Source organism: Belonocnema kinseyi, chromosome 5 (assembly GCF_010883055.1).
Source record: "Belonocnema kinseyi isolate 2016_QV_RU_SX_M_011 chromosome 5, B_treatae_v1, whole genome shotgun sequence".
NCBI classification, from domain to species: domain Eukaryota; kingdom Metazoa; phylum Arthropoda; class Insecta; order Hymenoptera; family Cynipidae; genus Belonocnema; species Belonocnema kinseyi.
In genome coordinates, this window is record NC_046661.1 from 147,735,778 (window position 1) to 147,747,466 (window position 11,689).

At 23.6% G+C, this 11,689-nt stretch overlaps 1 protein-coding gene across 1 annotated transcript in view; it reads right to left on the minus strand.

Annotated features, from left to right (window-relative positions):
- Nucleotides 1-11,392, minus strand: part of LOC117172687 (adenosine kinase-like) — a 21,616-nt gene extending 10,224 nt beyond the window's left edge. Inside the window, exons 1-3 of the mRNA XM_033360826.1 lie at nt 11,012-11,392; nt 5,873-6,046; nt 647-917 (exon numbers count right to left, since the gene is read on the minus strand). Of these exons, the coding sequence (XP_033216717.1) occupies nt 647-917; nt 5,873-6,046; nt 11,012-11,217 (651 nt within the window). The 5' untranslated portion in view covers nt 11,218-11,392. The remainder of the gene's footprint in view (nt 1-646; nt 918-5,872; nt 6,047-11,011) is intronic.
- Between the last annotated feature and the right edge of the window lie 297 nt (nt 11,393-11,689).

The window sequence follows — 11,689 nt, forward strand, 5'->3', positions numbered from 1 at the left end:
AATTCAACTTTTTTGTAGAATTTTTTTTTGTAAATTAATCTTCTGTAATAAAAATTTAAATAATACATTTTTGGTCATAAATTTATCTTTTTTAGTTTAAAATTTCAACTATTTGATTGCAAATGTATGTAGTTTCTTGAAAATTCGTCTTTTTAATACAAAAATTAATCTTCCTGGTTAAAAATTCAACTATTCGGTTCAAAATTGAAATATTTCGTTTAACATTCATCTTTTTAGTAGAAAATCAATCTTGTTGATTGAAAATTCAACTATTTGGTTGCAAATTAATTTATTTTGTTTTGAAATTGTCTTTTTGAACAAAAATGTATCTTCTTAAATAAAAAATCACCTTTTTGGTTAAAAACTCAACAATTTAGTTGAAACATCAACTGATTCGTAGAAAGCTTGTCTATTTGACTTGAAAATTGAAATTTTTTGGTAAAATCTTTTATCTTTATGCAATGAAAAATCCTTCTTGGTTGAAAAATAAATCTTTGTTGAAAATTATTATGTTTTTATTTGAAAAATCATTTATTTTGGTACAAATTTCTTTTTTTTTTGTCATAAATACAACAGTTTGGTTAGAAATGCTAGATAAATTCACGAAAAAAAATGAATGGGTTCCTGTTTGAGGAAAAATACTTACGTCAAAAATGTAATCGCCACACAAGTTAAATACTATAATAACATCCCTTCCTTTCACCCTTTTTACGACTTCTCTGGCAACGTCGAGGCTGTGCGTTATAAAGAATCCTTCAATATAAATTATTTTTACAGTATCTAAAGGTAAACTACTATTATGCAAATTATGAAGAGTATAAACGCCAGCTGCTCCTAAATTTGCAGTCAGCGTTTGCCAAGAATCCGTTACTAAATTTACAGAAATTCCAGTTGGAAGAGTTGGATGTAGAGCGTACCTAAAAATCAAGGAATATTATAAATAATTTTATGAATAATTATTATTTTAAAAAATTGCAAGTAAAGGGCAAGGAAAAAATTTACACTCGTAGGATACTTTTTCGCGCTCAATGGGTAATAAATTCATAAGAATTCAAAACAATTCTAGTAATATTTAAAAGAATTCAAATGAATTGGAAAAAGTTTTTTTTCAATCAAAAAAATTCCACTGATTTCCGTAAATTTAGAATGAATTTAGAGGGATTTAAGGTGAACAAAAAGAATTCGATAAAATTCATTTAGCATATCAGGGTGAATTAAAAACAATCAAATACAGGGTGGCTGCTTTATTCAAAGAAAAAAATGCACGGTTTTTTCCCAAGTTCGCAAACATTTTTCACGGTCAATAAAATTTGAAAAATCGAACACTAAATCTAAAAGTTGTTACATTCAAAGCAATAAAAACTGAAGTGCAAATGAAAGCACTTAAAGTAAAACTCTTGAATTTTAAACTTTGAAAATTGAAGTTTAAAAGTTATTTTATTCAACAATTTTGTATTCAAATGCTCAATAATTGGTTAAAAATTGAAATAAAATGTTCCGTCTCAAATGAGAATTCGAATTTTCGAAAAATTTCCTGTTCCAATTCAGAATTTTGTTCCTTTTCGAAAATTTCCAGTACTAGCTCGGAATTTGTGAAAATTTGAAAGTTAAATTATTTTTATTTTAAATGGTTTAAAAATCCTTTAAAATCTTCGAAATTTTATTGCAAAATATCAGTTTTTAGAACTTCTAAATAGATTTTTAAATTATTCGAATTTAAAGTAATTTTTCAAAATAAAAAATCATTTTTAATTGTCCTAGCAATCTTAAAAAATGCTATTATTTTGACGCCTGTTAAAATTATTAAAAACCTTCTGCATTTTTTGTACGAAATCTGCCAAAATCTATATTTGGTTTTAAATTAGGTCGTGTAATATTTGCACCGAAATTTTGGTAAGAATAGCCGGATTTTTTCGGTACACGTAGACATTTTGTTTATATTATTTAAATCATTTCAAATTTTTAATTCATTTGGAATTTTTTCAAAACTTCTAAATATTATTTCAACTTACTCAAATTTTTTCTAAGAATAATAGATGTTCATTTGTTATTTATACATAAAAATTTCAGAACTTGACGTACAAATTATATATTTTTTAATAGAAAAATTAAAATTGTAACGTTAAAAGTTTAATTTTTGTGTTTAGTTTTAATTATTTATTTATAATTACTGATTTTAAATGTACAGTCAGATATTTATAAATATTAAGTAATTGTTCTGTTTCTTAATTAAAAATTTCTAAATTGCGTGGTTTAAAAATGGAATATTTTAGACTAAAATTTAATAAAAGCCTTCAACTACTAATATACTATTTAGTTTACTATACTATTTCGTTTTGTACAATCAATTAATGTTTATTTCATAAATCTCAAAGTAAAATTTAAATTTAAAAATCATTAAATAATTTATATTCACAGTTGATCAAATAAAAATGTTTGTTATAAAAAATCTTCGATTTTAAAAGCTTATGATTTTTAATTGTTAAATTTTATTTTTATTTTATTTTATTATTAAAATGGAACATTTTAAAAGTGAGATATTTTCGAATCACGCATTCTAAACTGAATTATATCATAATTGAAAAAGATCACAATTTAACAAATTATTTAAAAAACAGTTAAAATCAAAGTCGGATGGATTTTTTTACTACAAATTTGTAAAACTCCCGGTCAAAAAATAATTTCACGGTCTCATAAAATTCCCGGTTTTCCCGGTCCAGCGTTCAACTAAACAATTTTCAATTAAATGCACTTAAACTGCCAAGTCACAAATTTTAAACTTTTGTAAATTGTAGAGTTCAAATATTCAGATGAATTTAAACATTTTCAAAATAAAAGATTACATTTATTTATAAACGAAACACTTCTTAAAGAAAAGTAAATTAAGTTTTATATCAAATATTTTGAAAATCCTTAAAATGCCTCGAAATTTCATTTCAAAGTCTTTAAAAATCTACATGTTGTCTTACATTTTTTCAAATTTTAAATGGTTTTGGAAAAATCCTGCTAGATTAAAAAAATCTCCTTACAATCGTTCAAAGTTTAGTCTTTGTATTTAGTTTTGGATATTTGATTAATAATTACTGATTTGTAATAAAGAGTCGGATATTTTCAAATATTAAGGAATGGTTCTTTTTTTTTTTTATTTAACAAATTTCAAATTGAATGGATTAAATGGAATATTTTGGACTGAAACAATGTTTCGAAATTTAATAAAAAGCCTTTAATTATCAATATATTATTTTTAAGTTATTTTAAAATTGAAAATATTTTGTAAAGTTTTAAACGGACAATTTCATTCATTTAACTAATAAGGCTTTCCAATTTAAACAGTTTAATTTTCAACGTTGAAATCTGGAAATTCTAAAATTTGTAACTGATTCCGAATCGTCTAGTAAAATCAAATATTATTCCATTTTTAATCCTTAAAGTACAGTTCATTTGGAAAAATCATTAATTAAATTGTATCCACCGTTGATAAATTAAAAATATTTTTATAAAAAAAGCTTCAATTTCAAAAGTTTACTATTTTTAATTGTTTAAAACTTTGAAACTACATTTTCAAATTCTTTAAATTAAAATTTAGGTTTAAAAAATAAAATCAGAAATAAAACATGTTTAAAGTAAGATTTTCCAATTATGTATTCTAAATTGAATAACAGAATTTTTTTTCTAATTTTTAAAGCTCTTCAAAATACCAAGGAATTTGAAAGAATACATTAAAATATTTCGAATCATTTGATCATTTTCTCATCTGATCCTCAGGATTAAATTAGTATAAACTTTAAAAAAAGTCTTTTGAATTAAGTAGAATTGAGTAAGTTTAGAAGAATTCAAGTGAAATAAGAAAATTCCAAAAAATTAAAAAAATTCAGAATAAAGTAATAAGAATTCAGGGTTAATTTCAAAAAATATCCTGCAAAATCTTTCAAAATATCTTAAAACATAATAGGTCTTGTGAAATGGTTCCACTTCTTCCGAAATTCTAGAAAATTCTTTTTCCCTAAAATATTAAAATCATTTTGAAATCCGATTAAATTACTGAAATAAATTTTTAATTTCTTTGTAATATTTTTAAACAGTGTAAAATATTTGATAAAAATACCTTAAAATATTTATTATTCTTTGATAATTTTATAAGCTGATCCCCAAGATCAAATAAATAAGAACTTTAATTTTTTTAATCCATTAACTTGAGAAGAATTGAGAAAAATTTGTTTTAATTCAAGATAAATTAATAATAATTTAGCGATAAATCCAAACAAATATTTTGCGAAATCTTTTAAGATTTCAAAATTATTCAAGTTCAATTCAAAAGAATTCAAATAAATTAGAAAAAAAAATTTCATTAATTTCCGTTAAACTAGAATTGATTTAGAGTAAATTAAGGTACAAGGGAAGAAATTGATAAAATTTATAAAAATTTAACCTGAATTTAAAAAAATGAATTGAACACAATTTAAAAATATGAGAAAATTTCATTTAATTCAGTAAATTTGAAATGAGCTTCAAAAAATTTAAGGAAATTTAAAATAATTTGAATGAATTGGGAACAATTTAAAAAAAATAAAAAAGTGCCATTGATTTCAGTAAAATTTGAGTAAATTTAGAGGAATTTAGGGGAAGTAATAATTCGATGAAAATTATTTAAAAAATTAATTTGAGTTTGAAAAGCAATACAAGTGACTTGAAGAAAAAAATATGAAAAAAATTGATTCAATCGAGTGAGCTTGAAATGATATTAGAAAAATGAAAGATAATTCAAAATTGATTTTTGAAGACTTCAAGACGAATCAAACAAAACCTTCTTAAAAATTTATTAAAAAATTCAAGATAAATTAATACTAATTCAGGGCGATTTCCACTCGAAATGGCAAAAAATGTTTTTAAATCTCTTCAAATCTTTGAAACACAACTATTTTCTAACCAAAAAAGTGACTAATGACAATATTTCAGTATTTAAAATCCCTACAAATTATTAAAATAAATGAAAAAACTTCTAAGAATATTTGCAAATCTCCTAAAATATTTCAAATCCTTTAAAATTCCTCGGAATTTTTGAAAGTTCTTCAAAATGCCAAGAAAATTTAAAAACTCCATTAAAATATTTTAAATCTTTTAATTATTTTATCAATTGAATGAAAAAATTCTAAATAATTCCGAAGAATTCAGGATAAATTATTAAGAATTCGGGGTAAATTCTAAAAACTAATTTATAAATTGTTTAAATTTTTTCAATCCTATAAAATATCTCACTTTTCGTCAATAGATTTTTTGAAATCAACTAATACACGAAAAGATTTTAAAATTAATTATTTAATATATTGAACATATAATAAACAAATAGCATATATCACACATATTTAACATATATATTTAATAAATGTGGGGATAGTCCGCCGCAGCTGTGTTTGCGTAAATGCCAACAAAATGAAAAAACTTCGGGTGCGAATTCGCACCAGTGTACCCTTTGAGGGTTAAAGATGTCTTAAAACTTTATAGGTCCTATAAAATTGTCCCATATTTTCCGAAATTTTAGAAATATTACTATATAATATAAATATAATATAAATATCAATAATTTTTTAACTTTAATAAAATTTTTTCGGAATCTTTTAAAATAATCTGAAATATTTCAAAGGAATTCCAGACAATTCAGAAATACGTATAGACCTGAATTCAGCCCATGAGTTAATTTATTGAAAGAAAAGTGACTAATGTGATATTTAATTTTTAAAAAGTTGCTCAAATTTAATTTCAGAAAAAAGTGACTACAGAAATTCTCTTATTAACCTGAATTAAGTTTGAAAGAATATTAGAATAAAACAATCATTATCTCTTTTTATAATTAAAATTTAATTTGATTTCTTACTGAACGTCAACTCCAGCAGCTCGAACAATTTTTTCTAAAGTTACTCCCCGGGCATCTTTTCCAAGTCCTCCATAAAAAACTCCAACGTGAGGTTCGTTTGGACCTCCACAAAGCCACTGCAACATTCTCAAAGTGTTTTGAGCACATCCTCCGGGACTTGGTGTTTGCTCAAATCTAAAAAAAAAAAATCATTATATTAAATATCATTAGATTTAAACATGGGCTAAAAAGTAGAAGCAAAAATTAATATTAGCACCGCTCGTAATTGTACTTTTTTTTCTAGAAATTGAAATATCTTTCCTAATAAAGTTTTTTTTAAAGAAAAATTGCTATAACAAAGTTTTGAAGCTCGATTTTCATTTCCAACGAAATAATCCAAAAAATGATAAAGAAAAGATAAGAATGTAATGAAGGAGAGATTTTAAAACTACATGGAAACTCAAATCACTTTTTACAAAACTAGATTATTCTACCAAATATTATAAAAATATAAACAATTATTTATATGATAATCAAATGAGTCTTTTTATATTTTTAGTATCGACTCTTTACATGCTTAACAATCAATACCTAAATAGTTTTCTTGAAACTCTTTTGAAATTAAATTTTAAGTAATTGTTACAATTTTATTTAAATAATGGGGTTGATAATTTTATACAATAGTGCGCTACGAAAGATAATTCTTGTTTTATAGAACCTTGCATAAAAATGAGGTTTTAGTCAGACTTTTCCAGGTTCCCGAAATAATAAAAAATGTACATCTATGAAAATAAATATAAAAATTATGAAAATAATAATTTTCTGAGTCGAATTTTGATAATGGGTAAAACATAATATTTAGCTTATTGTTTTATCTTTCTGAATCGTTTAAACATTTCCAAGCCATTTTTTTACTTTTTCAGGGTGGTCGTAAAACTTCATTTAACAAATTTCCTGACTATTTTTCATTTTTCCTGACCACTAATATTGAAAATCCAAAATTCTAATCTCGTCACATTTTTAATTTATAATTTTTTTATTAATGGAATAGAACAATTTAAAAATTCAATGTATCAATTTTGAATTTACTAATTCAAGTGACTAATGTGAATTAATAATGAGAGAACTTTTCTTTTGAATTTAAAATAATAAAGAAGAATTAAAAACTTCTAAAAAATTAGGATAAATTCATAAGAATTCAAATGGATTATGGATTGGAAAAAATCCCAGAAATTTTAGTGAAATCGGGATCAATTTCGAAGAATTTAAGGGAGGTAAGAGGAATTCGATGAATTTCATTATTATGGAAAAATTAATTGAATTCAGTAAGCTTCAAATGAAATTAGAAAAATTTAAGGAAATTCAAAAGAATTTGATGAAATGCCTATGAGTTAAAAAAATATATATAATAAATTAATTTAAAAATTATATAAATTATAATTAATATAATAAATAAAATAAATTCCATAAAATCCTGTGAAATTATATGAGATCTGACATTTTCTGAAATCCGGAAAAATTATTAAAATACCTAAGATATCCTAAAATTGTTCAAATCTTTTAAAATCCCTTGAAATCTTGTCAGACTCATAAGAGTTACTTGGAATTTTTTTAAATACGCTAAAATATTTTAAATACATCGGAATCACTTCTCGTTATCGAAATCTATTTAAAATACTTTAATATATTTCAAATTCTGTCAAATCTTTTGATTTTTTTAAAGCTCTAGAAAATTTCTTGGGATTTTTAAAAATACCTGAAAATCTTAATTTTTTTAAAGTCCATTCTAATTATTGAAAGTAATTTAAAAATCCTTGGAATATTTGCTAATATCCTAAAACCTTACAAAATCCCGTGAAATTCCATGAAATCTGACGATGATTTCTGAAACGCTGTAAAATTTATTAAAATACTCATGAACATTTTTTGAAATCCCTTAAAATCATTCAAATTATTAAACATTCCTTGAACATTTTTTAATCTCTTGAAAATACTTTCGAAGCATTGAAAATACACTCAAATATTTTTAATCCTTTCAAATTGTTCTAAATTCTTTTAAACTTTTTAAGGATCTTGAAAATTCCTTGTAATTTTTGAAAATACCTTTAAAACTTGAACATCCGTTGGAATCCCTTCAAGTAATTCAAATCTATTTAAAATATCCTAAGATATGTAAAATCCTGTAAAATATTTTAAAATCCCTTAAAAACTCTTACAAATTTCTTAAAAATTTTAATATTACCTTAAAATGTTTCAAATTCTTTTAAGTTTCTTCGAATTATTTAAAGTCATTGAAAATTCCTCGGAATATTTTAAAAATACCCTAAGATCTTTTGAATTCTTTGAAATCCCTTTAAATTTATTTAAATCTATTAAAAATTTCGTTAGGTATTTCAAATCCTGTAAAATCTTTTGAAATCTCTTGAAAATTTTACAAGCTCTTTAAAATTTCTTGGGATTTAAAAAAAATCTAAAATCTCTAAAATTCCTTCAAGTTCCTTAAAATTATTGAAAGTAATTGAAAAATGTTTGGAATATTTTTAAATACCCTGAAGTTTTTAAAATTCTTTAAAGTAATTGGCAGTTCTTTGAAATATTTGAAAATCTTTGAAATCGTATGAATTCTCTCAATTCTTCTGAATACATTTTTTGAAATTCTTTGAAATTTTATAAAAGCCCGTGAATTTATATGAAAGATGATCATTATTTCTAAAATTCTAGAAAATACATTAAACTTTTTAAAGCTCTAAAAATCATTGAAATCCTCAAAAATCTCAGAAAATCCCTTGGAATATTTTTTAATTTCTTAAAAACCTTTGAAGCTTTTTAAATCTTTCGAAAATCCCTCAGATGTTTTAAATATACCCTGAAATCCTTTAAATTCTATTGAAGATTTTTTTGAATCCTTTAAAATAATCAAAAATATTTCAAATTCTTGGAAATCCTGTGAAACTTTTTAAGTCTTTTGAAAATCCCTTAGATCTTTTAAAAACACCCTAAAATCTTTCAAAATCACTTCACATTTTTTCAAATACTAAGAATTTCTCCAAATCTTTTAAATATTTAAAGATCTTTGAAATCCTATGAAATCTCTCAACTCTTGTCAATAAATTCTTTGAATTCTAATAAAATTCCGTAAAATTCAATGAAACCTGGTGATTATTTCCAAAATACTGAAAAATATATTTAAAAATCCCTTCAATCTTTTTGAATTTTTTGACAGCCTCTCAGATGTTTTAAAAATACACTAAAATTCTTTAAAATCCCTTTAAATGTTTGTAATCTATTTAAAGTTTTTCGAATCTTTAGAAAACCCTTGAAACTTTTATAATCTCTTGAAAACTCCTCAGGTGCTTTAAAAATACTCTAAAAAAATATTGAAATCTATAGAAAAAATGTTAACAATCATTTAAAATATCCGAAAATATTTGCAATCCTTTGAAACTTTTTAATACTCTTGAAAATTTCTTGAAATTAAAAAAAATACCCTAGGGTTTTAAAATCATTTGAAATCCATTCAAATTTTGTATATCTGTTAAAACTCTAAATGCGTTTTTGAATTTTATAACGGGACCAAATTAAACTAAATTTTTTTAAAGTAATCACATCCAAATTTTGAAGATATAAAAGCTTAAATTTTTAATAATTTTCATATTCTATCACATGAAAATTCGTTTTTGTTGTTAAATAACTCAAACTTTAATTATTCTATTTTTCGTTAAAAATTTGTCTTTTTTTTTGTTGAATTTAATATTTTTGTTTTTAAATTTCCATATTCTTTAGGGTAAAATCCTATATTTTTAGTTGTAAAATCATGCATTCGATTGATAATTTAACTATTTTTTTATTAAATTTCTCTTTTATGATAGGAAATTATTCTTTTTTAAAATCTATATATCTGCTTGAAAATTTAGCTATTTTGTAAAAACTTCCATTATTTGCGCTGGAATATTATTCTTTTTGTTCAAAAATTCATTTCTTTGATTAAAAATTTAACTATTTTATTGAAAATTAATTTTGTAACTGAAAAGTTAACTTCCATTTTTGAAATTTTTTTTTTGTTGAATTCAAGTCTTTTATTTAAAATTTAAATCCTTTTCGGGTAAAATTTCAACTACTTGGTTGAAAATTAAAATAATACTTTGTTAAAAATTAATTATACTAATTAATTATATTAATTAACTGAAAATTTAACTATTCCATTTGCGGTTGGAAATTTTTATTTTTTAGTTGAAAATTCGTCTTCTTTGTCGAATTTGAGTGTTTTTGGTTTATAATTAAATATTTTTTGGGTAAAATATAACCTTCTTGATTGTAAAATCATTTCTTCTACTAATAATTTTACTTTTTTTACTTCCTCTTTTATGGTAGAAAATTATTCTCCTTTTTTAAAAATCCATCTTTCTGCTTGAAAGTTTTTTATAACTGAAAAGTGAACTATTCCACTTTAGGTTGAAATTTTTTATAAATTAAAAATTCATTTCATTCGTTGAAAATTGAAGCATTTTGTTGAACTCTTTTTTTTAACTGAAAATTTAAGTATACCATTTTTAGTTGAAAATTCACCTTTTTTATTTGAAAATGCATTTCTGTAATTGACAATTGAACTATTTTTTTGAAAATGGTTTTTTTATTAAAAATTATTATTTTTCAACTGAAAATGCATTAATTCAATTTTTGGTTAAAAATGTAAATCTTTTAGTTAAAAATTCTATTTGGCTGAAAATCCATGTATTTTGTTGATAATTCGTCTTTCTGGCACAAAATTAATTTTCGTGTTTGGAAATTTATCTTTCTACTTGAAAATTGAATTTTTTAATTTGTTGTTTGGTTGACATTTAACTATTCTAGTTGTGATCAGACATTTTTTAAATTTAAAAATTGAACTATTCGGTATAAAATTATTTCAAAAATCTAATTGTATACGAAGTTTAGAAATTTAATCCTCTTGATCCTGGCCACGCACTCCAATTGTAAAGCACGTTTTAATTTAGTACATTTTACGTAAGTTCCGAAAAATAGACCAAAACAAAAATCAATGAAACCTTGATGACTAAATTCAAGGTTAAGGGAAGATGTTTTTAAGTCATTTTTTACACTCTGTAAAACTGAAAAAGCGGTGCAAATGCCAAGTGCCTTTTTGGAAATTCATTCACTAACTCTTGGGGTAAATATTCCAGAAGAGCATGCATCTCGTCGGCCGAAAGTTCAGATTGACCATCCATTTTGAGGTTATATTTATTCAAAAGGTGGACTGCGTGGACTGCTTCCATTCCTTTCATTCGGACGATAATATCCAGCAAAGGATTTCCGAAGGCAATCACCGCCGGTAATTGCGGACACACGCGTAAAATAGGCACGGACATATCACTGTTTTGCTTTTAATATCAAAATTTCATAAAGTCTTTTGACATCGAGATCCCTAACTATACGCGCTCATTATTATTATTATTTTCTATCCTGAGTCTCTCGAATCTGATCGCGAATTATTTTAATCGATTTTTCATTCATTGACGTTCCCGCTTTTCTAGTTTTCTCTCCTTGAATTTCTGCGCAACTGCGCATGTATGCATACAAAATTTCTTTTGAGGTTAGAAAGATTATCGGAATTATAGGTTACTGTCTTACCGATGAAAATTAATGTACCGACTTGAGCCGCTAAGTAGAGATAGCTGCTATAGTCAAAGTTCCGCGAAAATTCAAATTTATTCAATTTAAAAATCCTTTTTATAGAAATTCATAATAAAAGTTCAAAGTTTATTTATAAAATGAAGCAAAAATAAAAGTAATTTAGTTTTGAAAGAGAAAAAGTTGTTTTTTAATTACTATTCAGCTTTT